We start from the raw sequence: 21,012 nt of genomic DNA on the forward strand, positions 1-21,012 counted from the left end.
AGCCCTGAAGGAAGGCCCATGGGTCATGGAGACAGCAGAGGTCTCAATCTCTGGCTAGGACATGACATCATGGCTCAGCAAACACTGACTGGGTGACACCACTGCTCTGGAGGTGTCAAGAGAAAGCGAGTCACCACAGATGGCAGCCATGCTGGATGAAATCCCTGGCATGGTCCATGGAGTGGACTCTCAATCCTGTTGCAGCATCTCAGAGCCTCAGAAGGGTTGGAAATGGAGCCTGAATCCTGCTGAAAGTGGAAGAGACGGCAGCAGTGCACGTCCATGTCACACTGTCAGGAACCACAGTTTCATTGCCAGGGAGCAGGTGGGGCTAAGGGACTTCCAGGTGCTCCTTTGAAGCTGGGCCTCCCATTTCATTCTGAGCAGAGTCTTCAGTGCTCTGAAGATGAAGTCCCGGTTTTACTTTTGGACAAATTCCAAAATGCAGTCTTTCTTGAGGTTTGCCTTTTCATCCTTCTAGATGACCAAGTCCCAATTTTTTGCTTAATCATCCTGTTACTAAAGTCACATTGTGTTTCAGGGCATGCTGCTGCTTCAAGGCAAAGATCATGAGCTATCCTAACCCTGGAAAACATACAAGCAGGGTAGGTCAATGGATGTTATTTATTAATCAAGACTCTTCTGAGCAAATCATTGGCAGTGGATGTCATATATTTCCACAAATTCTGAATACACCCCAACTCTTCTGGTATTTAAGTGCCTGCACTTCTTCTGCCTACCGTATCCCTTGGGCTTTGTATCCAAGCAGCTGGATTGCTGGGCCTCAGCTTCCCATGGCTCCTGCTCTTTTGCCTGCCCCCCTTCCTCTGTGTGTGTGTCTGCTGCTGGCATCTGGCTTTGCCCAGGCAGGCAAGCTGCTGGTGGTGCCCATGGATGGCAGCCACTGGTTTACCATGCGGTCAGTCATAGAAAAACTCATTTACAGAGGGCATGAAGTTGTGGCTGTCATGCCAGAGGTGAGTTGGCAACTGGGGAAGGCATCCAATTTCACAGTGAAGACTTACTCAACTTCTTACACTCTGGAGGACTTGGACCGGGAATTCAAATTTTTTCTTGACACTCAATGGAAAACTCCAGAACAGAGTATGTACGGTATAGCAATGGGTTCACCCAAGGCATTTTTTAACATCAGTTTTTCACGGTGTAGGAGTTTGTTTAATGACAAGAAATTAGTGGACTTCTTAAAGAAGAGCTCTTTTGATGCAGTGTTTCTGGATCCTTTTGATGTGTGTGGCTTGGTTGTTGCCAAATACTTTTCACTTCCATCCGTGGTCTTTGCCAGGGTAGTGTTCTGCCGTTTTCTGGAAGAAGGTGCTCAGTGCCCCAGCCCTCTGTCTTATGTTCCCAGACTTTTCTTGATGTCCTCAGATGCTCTGACTTTTGTTGAAAGAGTGAGGAACCACCTACACTACTTGGAAGAATATTTATTTTGCTCTTATTTTTTCAAACCTGCCTTGGAAATCGCCTCTGAAATTCTGCAGACACCTGTCACAATAAGTGATCTCTCCAGCCAAGTGTCCATTTGGTTACTACGAACTGACTTTGTTTTGGACTATCCCAGACCTGTGATGCCCAACATGGTCTTCATAGGTGGAATCAACTGCCACCAGGGGAAGCCACTGCCCAAGGTACGGTGTTCCCCTTTTAGCACATTGAGAAGCACTTGGCCTTGGATGTTGAGAAGAGAAATTTTCTCAACGGTGATTAGTTATTTGCACATGTCGTAGTTAGAGTTTTTTTCTGGTGTCATGAACTTTTTTTTTTCCAATTAATTTAGCTGTGGGTTTGGAAACATTAGAATACTAATCTCACTGATCCATGAATATATGCAGTTGATATTATTGTGTGTAATTTCCAGGTTGTATTTTAATACTGTTTCATAGCTATACTGGAAAAATATTCTTTTATGCTGATACTGTTTCCTCCTATAGAAAAGTTCTCCTGTATTTTTGTGCATCTTCTCATTTTTTTGAAAATTTGTGTGTATATAAAGTTATCTAATACAAAATTTATACTTACTTTAAAAAATAATGTGTGATAATGGACCAGACTTAGTGTTCTTTAGCTTGCACTTTTCACTTGCCAACAAATACTCAGCATGTTCCCCATCCAATACGTATGGATATAACGGGTTCTTTTGATGATAGCATTAAAGCTTTACCTTGTGTATTCCTTACTTTTTTCTCCAACCAATGGTGATAGACGATGAAGCCTTTTCTCCCTTTGACTTTATGAACAGAAGTTTGGTAAGCATCTTAAATATTTTCTTTGCCTCCAAATATTTCCATGTCCTTTCTTTTATCTCAGGCATAGAGTTGCTAAATTTGATGGTATGCATATATCACATTTTAGTGGATTTGAGACACTGGTTTCAAATCTTGGAAAAACCTCATACTAAAAGCAGTAGTATACCTGAGTTGTAGTTTTTCCATGCCTTTTTCAGCACCAGATGTCAAACTTTTAAAGTTTGTTGACTTTAACAAAATTGAAGCTAAAAACATTGCTAAATTTGCAAAATAGTATGTGTATCTCCTACAGTTTTTAAATTCTGTTTTCATAGATATGGTGACCATTTGCATAACCTCGTTTGCAAATCACATATTCACTTTTGTTAATACTTTTAAACAAGGCTGTTTGCTTTTTCATAATGAATTGCGATAAAGTTCTTCTGTGTTAGGAATGACAACATTTAGGCTTTTAAAATGTACATAGTGCAAATAATTTTTCATTGACTGTTCTTCATCCTTTGTCATATGGTATTTTCACTTTTAGGTAGTTAAATTGTTTAAATTTCATTTACTAATTTCTGCATTTCAACTTGTTTTCATCTTTCCAGGTTTGCATATATAAACAGCAAAGTCCTCCAACATTGAAAACATAATTTTCAGTGAGAGCTTTAATTCATACAGAATAAGGATCTAGTTGTAATTATTTTATCAAAGTACACTACATTGTCCCACACGTTTTAGAATAATTCCAGTCTTTATCTGTGGAATTGAAATGCATCTGCACCAAGTTTTAATTTTCTATGTTCTTTGTATCTGCTTCTGAACTCTGTTTTATCCTACTGGCTTAGTTGTCTATTCATGCCATGATACCATATTTTGATTAAGTAGCATTTAGTACGTGTTAATATCTGTAAGTCGATCCATACATTTATTATTTTTATTTCTAAGTTTTACTGGTGATTCTCCCAATGTATTCTCCTTCATAGAATTGAAAATTGTTTTGTTTCATTCTTTTTTTTTTTTTTTAAAGTGGTGCTGGGAATTGAACCAGGGTCTTGTGCATGTGAGGCAAGTACTTTAACAGCTGAGCTGTATCGCAGCCCTGTTTTGTTTCATTTCTAAGATATAAAAACACACTCCTAGGACTCTCTTAATATTACATTAAATATTTTTCTAGTTTACAAGTGATAGACATGTTTCCATTTTGCCTTGGCCCTTCCATTTAGGATTATACAATCAATTTTATTTTTCAGATTTTATTTTAAGCCCATTAACAAAAATTCATATTTTATATATGTAAGCATTTTTCTTTCTTCTTAAAATATATTCCTAGGCATTTTGCTGTCTTTGCAACAATTTTCCACAGGCAATTTATATTTCAGTTTTGTAGTGGCTATTGGTAAGGTGCATCTTTGGATTTTCTTCATTTCTGTTGTATTTAGTCATATTTGTAATTTCTCTTATGATTTTTTGAGATTGTGCATCTGCAAATAATTTCCTCCCTGTTTTTGTACTTCTTGTATTAGTCAGCATCATGTTGTTATTATGAAACACCTAAGGCAGTTAACCTATGTAGAGAAAAGGTTTGTTTTTGGCTCCTGGGTCTAATGTTTTCAGGCCCAGGTTGAGTAGCCCCATCACTTTGTATCTCTGGTGTGAGTGGCACATTATGGCAGTCTAGGGTGGGATAAACCATGCATCTCAGGTGCGTGGATGCAAACAGCAAGACCTGAAGGGGCCGTTATTCCATAGTACCCTTCAAGTACACACCCCAATGACCCGAAGACCTGCCTTGAGCTCCCCTCACCTCGCTAAGTTTGTATCACCTCCGAAAGCATCACCATGGGCCAAGCCATTAGCACTAGGTCTTTAGGAGACAGTCTTCCACACCATAGAATAACTCATTTTGTTTATTGGAGCACATATTTCCAAAACATTGTGTAATAAACCATCATGTCTAGGCAGTGTAAATTGGGATTGAGTCACTTAGAATTGAAAACATCTAGACCAATACAAGAGTAATAATCTTTGTGAATGCATAGTCAGAAAGGTTGTACACCTGATATCTCACTTCAGTTTTATTATGGATGGATTATTCATTTTATTGACTATTCTGTTGTCTTCCATGTTCAACGGATCTTGTAGCAGAATCATGTTCTGTAACATGATTTCAGGGGCTTCGTGAGAATATCTTTGCAGCCTACTGATGGCAAAGTGAAATGATGCTCTTTATTTTTTCAGTAGCGATCTTCTTTTGCTTTTACATTTTTTTATTTTTTGCAGACTGCATTTTGATTCATTGTGCACAAATGGGGTACGACCTTTCATTTCTATGGTTGTGCACAACGTAGATTCACAACGTTCACGTGGTCATATCTGTACATCGGGTGATACTGTTCCATTCTCTGTCTTTCCGTCCCCATCCTACTCCCACACCACTTTCCTCCACACCACCCAAGTTCCTTCACTTTTCTCTTCTCCCATCTCCTCCACTCATTATTTATTGTCATCCACTTATCAGAGAGAACATTGGGCCTTTGGTTTTTTGGGCTTGGCCTGTTTCACTCAACATGCTATTTTCCAGCTTCATCCATTTACTAGCAAATGCCATGATTTTGTTCCTCTTTATGACTGAGTAATATTCCATTGTGTATATATACCACAATATTCCATTGTGGTATATATGGTATATATGAAGGGCATCTCAGTTGGTGTTGCAATCTAGTTATTGTGAATTGAGCTGCTATGAACATTGATGTGGCTGCATCACTGTAGTATGCTGATTTTAAGTCCTTTAGGTATAAACCAAGGATTGGGATAGCTGGGTGAAATGGTGGGTTCTTTCCAAGATTTCTGAGGAACCTCCATACTTCTTTCCAGAATGGCTGCACCAATTTTCCACCAGCAATGTATGAGTGTGCCTCTTTCCCCACATCCACGCCAACTCTTATTTTTTCAGAGTGGAAGACTACAGTTTTAGACATGGCTTTGTGCTCTTGGCAAGACCAGGCAAGGAGATGCAAATTACAGGACCATAAGAGTCTGAGCCTCTTGACAGAGAACTTCTCTTTATTCTATGCCCCATCAACTGAAGTGCCCAGGTACCCTTGCTGTCTACCCAAAGGTGGTGGCCTACAACTTCCTAAACTAGCCCTGAGTTCAGTGTGGCCGAAAGGGTCACCGATCATCTAGAGATGTCTATAAAATATGAAATGTATCGAACCACAGATAATATTGTTTATATTTAGTTATGTGAATGATTATATAATATTTTATATAATATATTATTCAATAATATAAATACATAATAGAAGTCTGTGCATTCATCAAAATACACAAATATGTGGTTGTATATAGGTATTGAAGGATAGATGTATGAGAGCTCTTATATATTTAAAGATTTTTATGTTTATGTGTGCATGCATTCATGAATGCAAATGCAAAGCAAGTGAAATTCTCAGAGAGCAATTCGGACTTCAAAAGGGCCCTTTGATTAGAGCATGAATACAGCCCACGTACAAAAGTACATTTCCATCAAAAGAGCTGTGAGTCATGTGATTTTCTCCATCTTGTTTCCGATGGGCAGGCTATCTTGTGAAAAAGCGGTCTTAGTACTGATGGAGGAGGAATTGCATCTCAGATGAGGAAGAACCGTGTTGATAAGAGCGTGCTCAATCGTGCAAGTGTGTCTGTGTTTGCATATGTGTGGTGTGTCCCTGTGTGACTGTGTGCAGTGTCTTCGGCTTTACATAAGACATCTTCCTGAGGGCCTCCTGTAAGAAAGTCTTTCTGAGTTTTTCCAGGCTAATTATACCTAGTGATGGGATTACTTATGCTAACAAGGAAAGCCGATCATCCTCATTGAGGAGACTGTTAAAATTAATCTGTTGGGGGGGAAAAGCAATCGTTCCCAGTCTTTTTCAACTTCTGATATCATTGGAATTGATGAGTGGGTCCAGCTGCAAGAAGTTCAGGATGAATCTGTGGAATTCCGAGCAGCTTTAGCTGTGGAAAGCTGGGGTGGGGATGCAGTTACACAGCAATAATTGATTTGTACATTTCTTTCACATTTGAGTTCCATCCCCAAATCCAAATCCAAATGCAAATTCACCTTTTAGTGCATAAGTCCAAGATTTCCCACCAAGATTATTTATTTTACCTTTTACCAAAGTGTTCAAACTGCCAGGTGTAGTGGTGCGTGTGTGGAATCTCGGCAACTTAGAAGGCTGAGGCAGGATATTTCTTGAGCCCAGAAGTTCTAGGGCAGCCTGGGTAATATATGGAGATCCCATCTCAAAGCACTTTTCACACTCACAATCACATACACACTTGCACACACAGAAACACACACACACACAGAGGGAGATGGTATAATATAAGAAACAGCCATATATCCATCCTTAAGTTCAAATAATTGTTAATATTTTGCTGTCTAGATATTTACCCCTTATTTTCCTCCTTTGAAAAAAATTTCTTGAACCTAAAAAAAAAAAAAAAACCCTTGTATATCCTTTGATCCCTAAATACTTTGTGTTATTTAGGTATGTCTTCATATTTTCATGTTAAAATATCAAAGAAGAAAAATTTGTTAATGTCCACAACACAATTATCACAACGAAGAAAAAAATTTATTTCATAAGTGAAATCTAATTTTCAGTTCATCAGTAAATTCTCTAATTGTCTCAGAAATGCCTTTTCCATGTAGATTAATGGAATCGAATCGAGAATAGTGAAATAAATACAGACATCCTTAATCAATTCATTCTTTTACAAGGGTGCCAAAACCACTCAAATGGAAAGGATGGTCTCTTCAGCAGATGGTTCTGGGGCAACTGCCTATCCACATCAAAAGATGAAGTTGTACCCTTACCTCACACCATACACAAAAATTAATTTAAAATGGATCATAGACACAAAGATAAAAGTAAAACCACAAAACTCTTAGAAGAAAACCCGGGGTTAAATCTTCAAAACCTTGGATTCGCCAATGATTTGTAGATATGACATCACATCATATCAAGCACAAGAAACAACCGTGTCATGGGAAAGATATTTGCTGATCCTATGTCTCCAAAGGGTCTAGTATCCAAACTAGATAAGCAACTGAAACGACCCAATTAAAAAATGGGTAAAGGCCTCGAACACATTTCTCCAAATTAAGACAAAGAAACCAAAACAATCACATGGTAAGATGCTAAATTTAGGTTAGTTATTAGCAAAATGCAAACATAATGTACTGATACAGCAGTCCATATCACTCGAATGACTATTCTAAGAGAAAAAGAAAAGCCGTGTGGTGAGGGTGTAGGAGATCAGAGCTCTCAGAGATGGTGGGTGGGAATGTCATGTGGTGCAGGCCCTGTGGAAGCAGTGTGATGGGTCCTCACAAGTGAAACGTGGAATTGCCATGGGACCCGGAAGTTAGCTTCTGGGTAGGTATCCCAAGAATACAAAGCACGCAATGAAATAGACAGTTGTACATCAGCAAGGCCATCAACAGATGAATAGGTAATTGAAATGTGTGCCTTCATACAGGAGAATAGCATTCAGCCATTAAAAGAAAAGATGCACAGATAAATGCTATATAGTGGATTAGCCATGAAAACATGATGCAAAGTAAAGGAACCCAAACAGAAATGGCCAAATATGGTGTGATTACATTTCAGTGGAATATCCAGAGTGGATAAATCCGTAAAGACACAGAGCATTTTGTTCCCAGGGTGTGAGGGGAGAAAGGAATGGGCAGTGAACAAATAATAGGAAGGGATTTTCTTTTGGGGCCATGAAAATGTCCTGGAACTCGAGTGTGGTGGTTCCACAGCATTGGGACTGTCCCGAATGCCACCGAGTTGTTCACTGTAAACGATGAAGACGGAATGTTTTGTCAGGTGTATTTTACCACAGTTCAGAAAGAATGCCTTTTGATAGTTCGCTGTTGCAATCAGGACACAAAGGAATTTTTTTCACACGGCATTCTTGCCTCCAACACTTCATTGATCTATGACTGGTCTCTGCCTGTTATGAAGGGCTGCAGGGGTTGAGTCTCGATTCTCTCAAATGGGCCGAGGAGGGATTTGAGACTGTTCATCCCAAGGAAGGAGGCAGTAAAGGAATTCTCCTGGAGCTTCTTTCCACAAATTGTACTGGTTGACTGGATGAGCTGCAAAGTGGAACCTGAGTGAAGACTTGAAGAAACCACCGTCTCATTCCTATTTCAGTCCTCTGGGTTGGCACAGAAGGTGGGGCTACTGGGAATGTGCTGGAACCCAGGTGTAGGATGTCAGGTTAGGACCTGCAGGGATGGAGTGTGCAGGCATCTCCAACTGATGTGGCCGACCTTGTTGGTGACGGGTTTCTGTGGTGAGGCAAGGGTAGGGGCAGTGGGGAGGAGTCTTTTCCCACTGGAAGCAGAAGGGGATTCCGGATATTTGGCCCTTGAAGGGACTGTAGATATGCACAGCATCTTGTCTGTGGACACATCCTGTACAAAGCTAAGGAGACACACATGTTCCTCAGGAGCATCATGAATCCATCATTTACAGCAGTTCTCCTCAAGGTATCTTCCTGAACAGCAGGAACAATCCCAAGCACTGTGGACCCATCACTATATAAAAAGTGGTAGAAATCCTCAATAAAGGTGTACACCAGGGACTTGAGGGCAAGACCCCTGATGATAGGCTTGGGTGGCAAAGCAGCAACATTGCTGTGCGGGTGTCTAGTGTTGCAGTGTCTGCCCTGGTGCCTGTGGGTGGGCAGGGAACACTGAGCCAGCACTGTGAGCTGGACAGCTGGCTCGGAGGGGCACCATTTTGAACCCAAGCAGAGGGTTTGTGTGACCACTGTCTAGTGAGGGATAAACACGATGAGAGTACCTGGTTAAATTTGTAGATACCCTGTCACGTGTCCTGAATGACTAGCAGACACCAGGGCTGAGTCCATCACCAGTTGTGGTATTTGGGAACATGGTGTCGAGTCTCTCCTGCAACTGTGTGACAACTCACACTGGTTGTCCTGAGATGCTCCCAGTTTTCAAGACACAGACATTAGAAGTCCTGAGTCCCAGGGGACCCGTTAGTCCCCATCAAGTGGGACACCTGATCAATGTAACAGGAGCCACTGGTGCTGGCCGCCATCGTCAGGAAGCTAAGTGCCGCAAGCCTTCAGGGAATCATCACTCTTCCACCTTCTGTTCAGATATCTGAGTGGTGACAAGTCCCCTCCAAGCAGACAGCAGCCCAGGAAATAGAGTCATCTTGTCCTGGAAATATTGCGAGAAAGTAGAGAAAGTGACCCCAGGTGGCCCCAGAGTCAGGTTTCACCAATTCTTCTCTCATCAGGAGACGGGTAGGTCATCACGCTAACGGTGCCCCTGAAGCAGAGGTGCTTCTGTCACCTCAGTGGGCCTGTACGGAAAACCGCCGCTTCCCGCCGGCTGCTCCAAGCGGCTCCGCTTATGGAAAACCGTGGCTTCTTTGCCTGGCTTGCTCCAAGCTGCTCGGCGCCGCTTCTCGCGCTTACGGCCCGACCAGCGGGATGAAAGACACGTACACTTCAGAGGTTCATGAAGCAGCTTCTCACCTATTCAAATAACACCCTCAATATATAAGCAGTCTCATGCAGAAGCAGTTGTAACCAGATATGTCCATCCAATCCTGTTAAAGGTCAAGCAATCACTCGTTCAAGCACACATGTAAAGTATATCTGTCCACGCGCTAGGTGGCTGAACTGATTATCATACAGCCAATTGTAACCGCTTTCTGCCTTTCTCCAAGCATAATCAGGATGCCGTTTGCTCTCTGCCAGTCGCCATCTTTCGATGCACCCTGGGCCCCGGGTTTTGCCCGCCACAGGCCTGCAGCCAAGTCTCCTGTACTCCCAGCTCTCTGGAGGTCGCAAGCCTGCAGAAGCAGTGCAGAGGGGAGTTGGCTCCCTGGGCCAGACTTACCTTGCTAGGTTTCCATTGAGGTAGCAGGTACCTGAGAAGATGAACTTAGAAAAGTTTTGTGGTGGACACTGAAGTCCACGACTGGTTGGCTCTGTTGCTTCTGTGCCTGTGGCAAGGAAGCACACTATGTCGGAAGCATATGGTGGTACAGAGGTGTTCACCTCCTGGCCACCAGGCCGTGAAGGAAAGGAAAGGAAGGCTGGGGTCCAGATGTCCTCTTCAAGGCCATATCCTCCAAGACACCAAGACCTCCCAGCAGGCCCCACTCTTAAAGCTTCCACCACCTCCCGGTGGTGCCACCCTGGAGACCAGTCCCCAAACACTTGGACCTTTGGGGGCCATTCCAGATCCAGACTAGAGCACCTTCTGTGAGCAGTCTGTTTCAGTGCGAGACCAGGCCTTCCAGACCCCTCTGCGTAGCCTTCTTCACCTCTTGCTCATAATACACACCGTCACTTTGCCCGTCCAACCTCAAGACGTGTGGATAAACCCGTGGTAGACCTTGAGGATCGTTCCAGGAGGCACCCCGATTGTTTTCTTTCCTGTGAGGCTTTCCTAACGGGTAGCCCCAGGGGTTTCCCTTTGCCTCAGTGCTTACCCTGTCTGCAGCTCTCTGAAATCCTGTCATCAGAGGCTCGTGTGCAGATTGCTGGTGTTTCTGCTGATGAGCTTCTCTCATCTTCAGTGCTTGCTAGAGCCTGACACAGAACACCAGCAACCACCTCATGGGCCCACTGGAGGCAGTAGTGTGGTCCCCGTGGCCCGCCATCTACCAACTAGCCATCAAGGTCATCCTCCCCCTTGTCCTCCCTAGACTCACTGGCTTTGTGTTCTGCAGCTGTCCCTCTTCTTCTCTCCAGCCCCCCTGTTTCTTTCCACAGCTCCCGTTCAGTTCCTGTTTCTGTCTCATTCCCCACTCATGTCTGTCACTTCCTCAGCATAAAGCTGGTCACAGAGGGCTCAATAAGACAGAGCTTCCCACCAGCCGACTTGTGCTTGGAGTGCCAGCAATTAAAAATCAGGGCAGGGAACTGTACTTGGAGTCGTGGTTTGAACACTGGTGTACTTTCTGAGTTGGCCAACACGTCACTTGAGAACACGGATCTGGGGCCATCGGAACCCAAGTTCACATGTAGCCCAGTTCTGATCTTACATGTCCTTGGGTGCCAAGCTCAGTTTCTAAAGCAGACAAATGGGGGTAAATCTGTACCACTACCCAGAGCTGATATCTAGATGAGACGCAACGATGCAGATGGGCTGGTGTGTGCAGTGAACGAAGAATAGTCACAAGTAGCTGGGTGATGTGCATTTTCCAGCACAATTATTATTTTCCAGTCTCTACGATGTTAATAACATCAACTGTGCCCCTGGGTTCCCTTCAGAAAACCATCAGCTGCTATGATGTGAGCCTCCCATAAATTATTTAAACTTCAGTAGGTGAACTGTCCCTTAGTTCAATTTTAGAAATTAAATATAATGAAAGTCAACATGGATTATCTGTTTGTCACATACCAGGTACTATGTGAAGTGGTTGAACACAGATCAGCAGGGGTGACAAGCCCATTTCTGATGATGGAAGTGAGGCACTCAGAGGCTGAGTGACTTGCCTAAGGTCATGCCTGTGTTAAATGAGGGAACCAGGATTCAAACCCAGAGTTTTTTCTTAAAGCTCAGATGCATTCCATACATTTAACCCACAGAAAGTGTACGGTTTAGTGTTCTGGAGTATGTTCACTGATATGGGCTTCCATCATCACTGTAATTCCAGATTTTAATAACTCCATCTGGAGACCTTATATCCATTGTGTCTTACTGTCTCTGTGGACTTGGGTTTTGTGGGTATTTCACAGACATGTAGTCATATAATATCGGGTCATCTAAGATAGGTTCTTTCACTTAGTTTCACGTTCCTGTGTGTTGCAGCATGAATCTGTAGTTCATTAATTTGTGATTGAGTCATATTTCAGTGTATAGATTCACCACATTTTGCTTATCCATTCATCAGCTGGTGTACATTTGGGTTGTTCCCACTTTATTGCTGTCCTGCCTATTGTTGCTATGAACCTGCATGCAAAGTGAACCTGGATACTCTTATTTTGTCGGTATTGATCATATCATCTGTGAATGAGACACATTTACTTTGTTTCCATTTTGGATGCCCTTTTCCTCCTCTGGATTGGTTGTACCCTATAGAACAAAGCTTAGGGTGAAAGAAAGAGGTATATAGTTTCATCCATCTAATCTGAATGTCTGATTTCCCCAGCTCCACTTGTTCAAAAGGTTATCTTTTCTCCAATGATTTTGGCATCTTTGTCAAGGAATCAGATGACTGTATCTCTGTGGGTTTGTCTCTGTGTCTTCTATTCTATTCCACTCCACTGTTCTACATGTTGGTTTTTATTTCAGTACCAAGCTGTTGTTGTTACTATAGCTCTGTATTATATTTTTTAAATTAGGTATTGTGATGCCTCCAACATTCCTCTTTTTGTTCAGAATTTTTTTTTTTTTGGCTATTCTGTCTTGTATTCTTCTAGATGAATTTTAGGACTGTTGTTATAGTTATGTGAATAATGTCATTGGTATTTTAATGGGTATTATATTGAATCTGGAGATGACTTTTGATAATATGGCAATTTTAAGAATATTAATTCTGCCTCTCTGTGAACATAGAACGTCTTTTCCATCATCTAGTGTCTATTTTTTTTTTCATGTCCTGAAATTTTATTTTAGAAGTGTCACTTTTCAATTAGATCTATGCCCAGGGTTTTTTTGTTTGTTTGTTTGTTTTTTGTTTGTTTGTTCCTTTTTATGTTTTGTTTTTTGTTTTTTTGAGGCTATTGTGAATGCAGTTGTTTTCCTTATTTACTTCTCAGTGGATTCATTATTGAGATTTAGAAAACTATTGAATTTTTATAAGCTGATTTTATATTCTGCTATTTTGCTGAATTTGTTTATTATGTCTAAGAGTCTTTTGGTGGAGCTTTAGGATCTTCTAAGTGTAGAATCATATCATTTGGAAAAATGATATTTTGACTTTTTCCTTTTCTATTTGTATCCTTTTCTATATTTATTTCCTTCTCTTTCTTCACTGCTCTGCCTGAAATTTCAAGCAATATATTGAATAGGAGTGGTGAGAATGGACATTCTTATTTGTTCCTGATTTTAGAGGAAATAATTTCAGGCTCCCCATTTAGTCTATGTTGGCTTTGGGTTTGTCATATATAGCCTTTATGATGTTCAGGTACTTTTTTCATCCCTAGTTATTCAGAGTTTTCAATATGAAGAGGTGCTGAATTTTGTTGAAGGCTTTTTATGAACCTATTAAAATGATGCTATGATTTTTGTCCTTGGTTCCAGTTATGTGGCTTATTATGTTCATTGATTTACATATGTTGAACCATGCTTGCATTCATGGAATGAAACCAAGTTGATCATGGTGTATAATCTTTGTTTTGTGTTGTTGAATTTAATTTGCTAATATTTGAATGTGACTATTTTTAATTAGTTTTCACTTAGAATATTGGCCTGTAGTTTTTTTTTTTTTTTTTTTTCCCTTAACGTGTCCTCACCTGGTTTTGGTGTCAGCGTGATATAGGTTGCGTACAGTGAGTTTGCAAGTATTCCCTCCTTTTCTGTTTCATGGAATAATGGAGGAGCAGTGGTATCAGATCTTCTTTAAAGGCCTGGTAGAATACAGCTATGAATCCATCTGGTCTTGGACTTTCCTTTGTTGGAAAACTTTTTATTTCTGCTTTAATCTCAGTGTTATTGGTCTGTTTAGGTTTTCTATTTCTGTTTCAATTTTGGTACATCGTATGTGTCTGGAAATTTCTCTATTTCTTCTAGACTCTCCAGTATATTAGAATTTAAGTTTGCAAAAATGTCTTTAATGATCCTGTATATTTAATGATGTCTGCTGTGGCAACTTCTTTTTCAATCTCCAATTTTATTAGTTTGGGTCATTTCTCTATTGTTTTGGTTAGTTTCCTCAAGAGCATATCAATCTTGTTCATCTTTTGAAAGAACTGATTCTTTGTTTTATTGATCCTTTCCATTATTTTTTAAAGTTCATTTCATTAATATCAGCTCTGATTTTTATTACTTGTTTTCTTCTAGTGATTTGGGGATTGATTTATTCTTTTTTTCTCTAAGACCTTTAGATGTATCACTAGATTTTAAATTTTGTATCTATCTAATTTTTGTATAGTCTTGAAAAGTTGTAATCTTTCTGCTTAGAACAACCTTTGCTGTGTCTCAGAGGTTCTGGTATATTGTGTTTCTGTTTTCATTTTTCCCCCAATAATTTTAATATTTTTCCTGTGATTTTTTTTTTTTTTTTTGGAATTAAGAGGAGGATGTAAATCCTCTCAATTACCTTTTTTTAAAAAATTTATTTATTTATTTTTTTATTGTAAACAAATGGGATACATGTTGTTTCTCTGTACATGGAGTCAAGGCATACCATTTGTGTAATCATAACTGTGATTTCTTTAGTGACCCACTCATCATTCAAAAGTGTGTTGTTCAGTCTCCTTGTGTTTATAGTTTCTGTAGTTTCTCTTGCTGTTGATTTTTACTTTCATTCCATTTTAATTTGATAAGTTTGAAGGATTCACATTAACTTTTGTATTTGCTAAGACTTGGTTTGTGCCCTAAAATATGGTCTGTTTTGGAGAAAGTGCCCTGAGAAGCTCAGAAGAGTGTATTCAGCTATTATTATATGAAATATTATTTAGATGTCCGTTAAGTCCATTTGATCTATAGTACATCTTAAGTCTCATGTATCTTTGCTTTGAATGATTTATCTGTTGGTGAGAGAGGTATATTGAAATCTCTTCTTATGATTCGGTTGGGATCTGTCTGAACCTTTATGTGAAGTAGCTTTTGTTTTATGTAATTAGGTGCACTGATGTTTAGGACATAAATGTTTGCTATCATTTTATCTTCTTGTTGGATCATTCCCTTTACTAGTATGTAGTGACCTGCTTTGTCTCTTCTGAATAAATTTGGCTTGAAGTCTGCTTTGTCAGACATGAGAATAACTGCTCCTGCCTGTGTTTGTGTTCCATTTGCATAGAATAACGTTTTCTCTCCTTTCCCTTTTATCCTGTGGATGGCTTTGCTTATCAGGTGTATTTCTTAAAGACAACATACAGTAGGGTCTTGTGTTTAAATCCATTCTTCTACTCGATATCTTTTAATTAGAGAATTGTGACGATTTGCATTTAGTGTTACAGAGAAGTATTTATTACTTCCTGCCATTTTGAATTTATTTTTGATGTTTGATTCAATTCTAATTCTCATTTGCTTCTCTACCTTTCTAATGAGGTTTATTCTTTCTTGAACTCTTGTGGTTGTTTTTTATCTTTTACCTCTGTGTGTAGAATTCCATTTAGTATTTTAGGCTCTCCTGTTTTACTGGTCATGAGTTCCTTTAATTTATGGCTATCTTTGATGGCTTTTATTTTTTCTTCAATTCTGAAGCATAACTTTGCTGGATATAGGCATTTTGGTTGGAGGCCATTTTCTTTCAGGGCTTGAAGTGCATTGTTCCAAGTCCTCCTGGGCTTCAGGGTTTCGGCTGAGAAATCTGAGGTTATTTTGATTGATTTTTCTCTGTGACCTGATTGGTGCCTGCCTCCTGTAGCCTGAAAATTGTTTTCTTGATCTGGATCTTTGACATTTTAGTTATAATTTGTTGCAGAGAGGTTCTTTCTGGTTTTATCTATTTGGGTTTTAAGTGCTTCCAGTATCTGGATGTCCATGTTGTTCCCAAGGTTTGGAAATTTTCTACTCTTATGTCACTGAATAGGTTTTCAATGCCATTAGCCTGAATCTCCACTCCTTCCTCAATGCCAGTGAGTCTAAAGTTTGGTGTCTCAGTGTTGTATATTCTAATGTCAGTTTCTTATTTTTTTCTTTAATACTGTGTGTATGTTCATGATTGGCCCTTTACTTCAAGCTCTGAGTTGGACTTCAGTGCTTTTCCTCTACTCCTCCATCTCATTGTGCAGATGTACAACTATTGATTTAATTCACTCTCCATGAGCAGCCAGCAGGTGCTGGACACTACTCGCCTGTCTGTTTAGCTTCCCTTCCCATCCAGGTCTTTGGATCTGCTTTAGACAGGGCTGCAGCCTCAGCTGAGGTTAGGCAGAGTCAGTTCTTGGGATAGGTGGGGCCTGACACTAAACTCCCTAGAAACACAAATTTAAGAATGCCTCCCTTTCATTCTGGAGCCATGGGGTGCTGAGTGGCTGAGTCTATTGGCTCCTTGACCTTCCAGGTCAAGGAGGTCTAGGCCCTATACTTTTCTGAAATGTGCAGAGGTGGAAGTCTGTCTGTCTGGGCAGGGCTGTTGGTCCTGCTTTTGACAGATGGAGCTGCTCTTTGATTTCCTATATAAACTGGTATACTTCACTTGATTTTCTGAAATCCATGGAAGTGGCGGTCTTCCTGTCTGGGGTGGGACTGTTGTGGTGATCCCAGAAGTTGAATAGGGAGAAAAACAGTATAGGTCAAAAGTTATATTGACCTCTCTCCACACCTCGTATGGAGTCTGCAAAACTATGCTTTTTTCTATGAGGTCATCAGATATCTCGGAACAGGTCTCAAAACAGATGGCAACACTGAAGGTCCACTAAGGTCCGCACACTGGTCACTATGATCACTACCTCTTTTCTTTGCTTCTGCCAGGCCATGGGTGGTCTAACTGCCATATCTACTAGTGTCGCTTTTGAGGTGAGAATGGAGTGGGTTTTCTGGAGGCTAGGGTGGCTGAGTGACCACCTCCAGTTCTCTTTCCTGTGGTAGATTCCATGGTCTCAGGGGAACCCCCCTCTTGTGCGGATTTGGAGAAGGGGAAAGAGTGGCAAGGTCTTAGTGAGACTTTTACCATTCACAATCAAATTTCATTTAGTCCTGTGATCCATGGAGGTGGTTCAGGCTTATGCCCACATGATGAAGTTTCAAAGATGTCCTGGTCTGTGGGTAGTTGCTAATCGAACTTTTTCTGTGGAGGAGGGAACATCAGATTTCTAATTGTGCCTTACAGCTGACATCACTCTCCTCATTTTTGTTTCCCAAAGACACTGATTTGAAAGTACCCCCAGTTGCCAAAGTGAATGGTGATGTGGCCAGTGTCTAGTTACATTTAGTGTACTGAAGGAGCCATTGTGTGTTCCTACCAAGTGTGACGCCCCTAGGCTGGCTGTAGAATCCCTCTGTAAATGCTCCTCAGTGAAATGATATTGCGCTCACCTGTGAAGGTATGTAAAACTGTCTAATCAGTTGCATCCAATACAATAAACTGTCCTTGTGTTCTCTGTGCAGGACATAATGTGGGTCCTGTGGAAGGAGGGTGAGAACTCGAAGAATACATGCCCTATGACCACAAGGAGTGCTCAGTAGAGAGTGGGACATAGGCACATAGATCCCTGATGGAGGGCCCATGAGTCATAGCCCACAGCAGAGGTCTGAGTCTCTGACTATGGCATGAAATCATATGGAAAGTCAAAGGTATTCAGCCAAATGGTCAGGCAAGCATTGACTAGTGACGACCCACTGCTTTGGAGGTGTCAAGAGAAAGTGAGTTATCACAGGTGGTAACCATATGGGATCAAATCCCCGGAATGGGAATGGGAATGGGAAAGACAGTAGAATGAATGGGACAACACTTTCCGATGCTCATATGTGAACACATGATCAATGTAACTCCACATCATGTACAACCACAAGAATGGGAAGTTATACTCCATGTATGGGTGATATGTCAAAATACATTCTATTGTCACATATAATTAAAAAGAACAAATGGGAAAAATGCTATTCTAATTCTAGCCCCAAACCTAAATCTAACCCTACATATCAACAAATATATGTATATGTAAATGCATAAATAGTCATGTACCCAATATACATATCCAATCTCAAAGGGTAAACTTAATGTCGATTCTATACATATACCTGAACATAACCATAAAAAAAAAAAAATCCCTGGAAAGGTCCATATAGTGGGTTCTAAATTCTACTGCAGCATTTCAAAGGCCTCAGAAGGTTTGGAAAAGGAGCATGAATACTGGGTTAAACAGAACAGAAATGTAGAAAGGCTGACCCAGGGCAGTGTTGTTTGTGAATAATGCTATTGCCACTGAGGAGTTTAGGACTAAGGACCTTCAGTGTTTCCTTTGAAACTGGGTTGCCAATATCGTTCTGAGAAAAGAGACTTTGGCAATCTGAAGATACAGCCAAATTTTGCTTTGGAAAAAAAATACCTAAAGTCCAAAGTCATTGCTTTAAGTTGTGTTTCTATACTCACAGTGCTGTATGGGCTGTGATTCTCCCCGAAACAATGATAAGCTATTCTTCTCTGGAAAAAATACCTTAGAGTATGTCCACAACTGCCACTCATTAATCATTGCAGATCTGAGTAAATCATTGGCAGTGTATAAATATTTATATGAATTTATGAATGCAGGACTACTGCTGTGATATATAAAATGCTTGTACTTCCGCCTACCGTATCCCTTGGGCTTTGTATCCAAGCAGCTGGATTGCTGGGCCTCAGCTTCCCATGGCTCCTGCTCTTTTGTCTGCCCCCCTTCCTCTGTGTGTGTGTCTGCTGCTGGCATCTGGCGTTGCCCAGGCAGGCAAGCTGCTGGTGGTGCCCATGGATGGCAGCCACTGGTTTACCATGCGGTCAGTGGTGGAGAAACTCATCCACAGAGGGCACGAGGTGGTTGCTGTCATGCCAGAGGTGAGTTGGCAACTAGGACAGTCATTGAATTTTACAGTAAAGACTTATTCAACTTCTTACACCCTGGAGGACTTGGAACATGAGTTCAAAGTTTTTGCTGAGAATCAAATGAAAAATCATGATGAAGGTTTACTGTCTGCAATATTGAGTACATACAAAGGGTTTTTTGAACTACATTTTACACATTGTAGGAGTTTGTTTAATGACAAGAAATTAGTGAAATTCTTAAAGAAGAGCTCTTTTGATGCAGTGTTTCTGGATCCTTTTGATGTGTGTGGACTAATTATTGCCAAATACTTTTCACTTCCATCCGTGGTCTTCACCAGGGGAGTGTTCTGCCATTATCTTGAAGAAGGTGCTCAGTGCCCGAGTCCTCTCTCTTATGTTCCCAGATTTTTCATGAAGTTTTCAGATGTTATGACTTTCAAGGAGAGAGTAGGGAACTATATAAACCACTTGGGGGAGCATTTGCTTTGCCCATATTTTTTCAAAACTGCCTTGGAAATCGCCTCTGAAGTTCTCCAAACACCTGTCACACCATATGATCTCTTCAGCCAAGTATCTATTTGGTTACTACGAACTGACTTTGTTTTGGACTATCCCAGACCTGTGATGCCCAACATGATCTTCATAGGTGGAATCAACTGCCATCAGGGGAAGCCACTGCCCAAGGTACGTTGTATCTCCTTTGGCACACAGAGGAAAACTGGTTTTGGGCGTTAAGAAAGATTCCTTACTGAGCTGTGGCTTGTTATTTGCATTCATTGCATCTGGAATTTCTTCCTGGGTTAACAATTGTTTTGTGCCTGTTCCTTAACCGTGGGTTAGCAAATTTATAAAGCTGGCCTCGTTGACATTGATGTGCATAGCAGTGATGGAATTTATGTCATTTCTAAGCTCCGTTTCTAGTAGTGCTTCAGAAGAATCCTGAGAAACACATTAGGATGTGAACCATTCACTTTTGCCAATCCTATAGGAAAGTGTTCTGAGCAGTTTTGTCTGTATTTTTTCCTGTTTTGAAATTACTGTATATGTATTCCTGCATCTACTGCAAACTTTGCACCTGTTTTATTAAATAATATCTATTAATGAAGTGTAATGAGTTCTTTAGTTTGCATGTCACTCGCCAATGTATTGCAGACATGTTCACAGTCCAGTACTTATAAAGTCAACATTTTCATTCAGCTAGTTGCATTGAAAGCTTTGAATACCATTTTCTTTTGAACCAACCAATAGTGATAGATAGTGACACTGTTTGTGCTCTTTGCCTCTTTGGACAAGACTGCAGTGACCATTCTGAAATGTTTTCTTCCCACTCCCCTGTTTCCATATTCTTGCTGTTTTCTTTGTACCCTGGGAGTGTCCTAGGAGTAGAGCTGCTGGTCAGATGCTGTGCTCCTGTTACGTTTAAACAGCCTGCAGGGTCTTGAGCACCGGCCCTCTTTGATCAGCCGTGTATGAGAGCTGTAGCTTTTACATACGTTCTCCAGGTCCAGGTGGGGTAACTTGTAAGTTTTGTCGATTTTCTGGACAACATATTGAGTGTAACTGCTTCAGTTTTTGCTTCCTGTTTCCACAGATATGTTGGGCATTTGCATTTCTTCTCCTGGGAATTTCATATTCACATTTGTTAGCCATTTTTCTTATAGCTTCTGTCTTTTCATAACTAGTTTCTCCAGTCATCTATTTGGATATTGACACAGCTTTTTAATATGTGCTGTGAATAAATTTTCAGGAGCTGTTCTTCATCTTTTATGGTATAGGATTTTCAATTTTGTGGTGTTAAAGTGGTCAAGGTTTTCTTTAAGAGTTTCTGGATCTCAACTTGTTTAAGATGTGGAAACAGTTTTCCACATCATGTTTCATTTTTGTCAACTCTTCCTATATAGCTACCTTTTTTCTTTTGCAAAGAGTCCTTTAAGTACACAGTTCAAGCATCTAATTTTATTAGTTTCCAGCAAGTATAGTCTGATGTCCCAAAATCTTTTGGTCCTAATTCCTTTCTTCATCCATTGCACTGAACTGCAGCATGTATATATGTTTTTATTTTTTGTGCTCGGCAC

The 21,012-nt window shown here is 40.6% G+C and overlaps 2 protein-coding genes and 1 long non-coding RNA gene across 3 annotated transcripts; all 3 read left to right on the top strand.

Moving 5' to 3' along the window:
* Positions 1-659: 659 nt before the first annotated feature.
* On the top strand, positions 660-3,301 carry LOC306656729 (UDP-glucuronosyltransferase 1A8-like). The gene has a single exon (XM_079132290.1). It carries the CDS (start codon positions 795-797, stop codon positions 1,746-1,748), a length of 954 nt encoding a protein of 317 aa, XP_078988416.1. The 5' UTR covers positions 660-794; the 3' UTR covers positions 1,749-3,301.
* Positions 3,302-4,734: 1,433 nt separating this feature from the next.
* Positions 4,735-14,600, top strand: LOC306656741. Its single transcript, XR_013762626.1, has 2 exons — positions 4,735-9,650; positions 10,100-14,600. It is a non-coding gene; the product is annotated as an uncharacterized lncRNA (long non-coding RNA).
* Positions 14,601-16,364: 1,764 nt separating this feature from the next.
* On the top strand, positions 16,365-20,034 carry LOC306656734 (UDP-glucuronosyltransferase 1A9-like). The gene has a single exon (XM_079132295.1). It carries the CDS (start codon positions 18,767-18,769, stop codon positions 19,670-19,672), a length of 906 nt encoding a protein of 301 aa, XP_078988421.1. The 5' UTR covers positions 16,365-18,766; the 3' UTR covers positions 19,673-20,034.
* Positions 20,035-21,012: the final 978 nt, after the last annotated feature.

The sequence above is a fragment of the Sciurus vulgaris genome, assembly GCF_902686455.1.
Source record: "Sciurus vulgaris genome assembly, chromosome: 3".
In the NCBI taxonomy this organism is placed as follows: domain Eukaryota; kingdom Metazoa; phylum Chordata; class Mammalia; order Rodentia; family Sciuridae; genus Sciurus; species Sciurus vulgaris.

Excerpts from the sequence above, each read along its gene's own strand:
- LOC306656729 (XM_079132290.1), top strand. The coding sequence starts at position 795 with ATGGCTCCTGCTCTTTTGCCTGCCCCCCTTCCTCTGTGTGTGTGTCTG.
- LOC306656734 (XM_079132295.1), top strand. The coding sequence starts at position 18,767 with ATGGCTCCTGCTCTTTTGTCTGCCCCCCTTCCTCTGTGTGTGTGTCTG.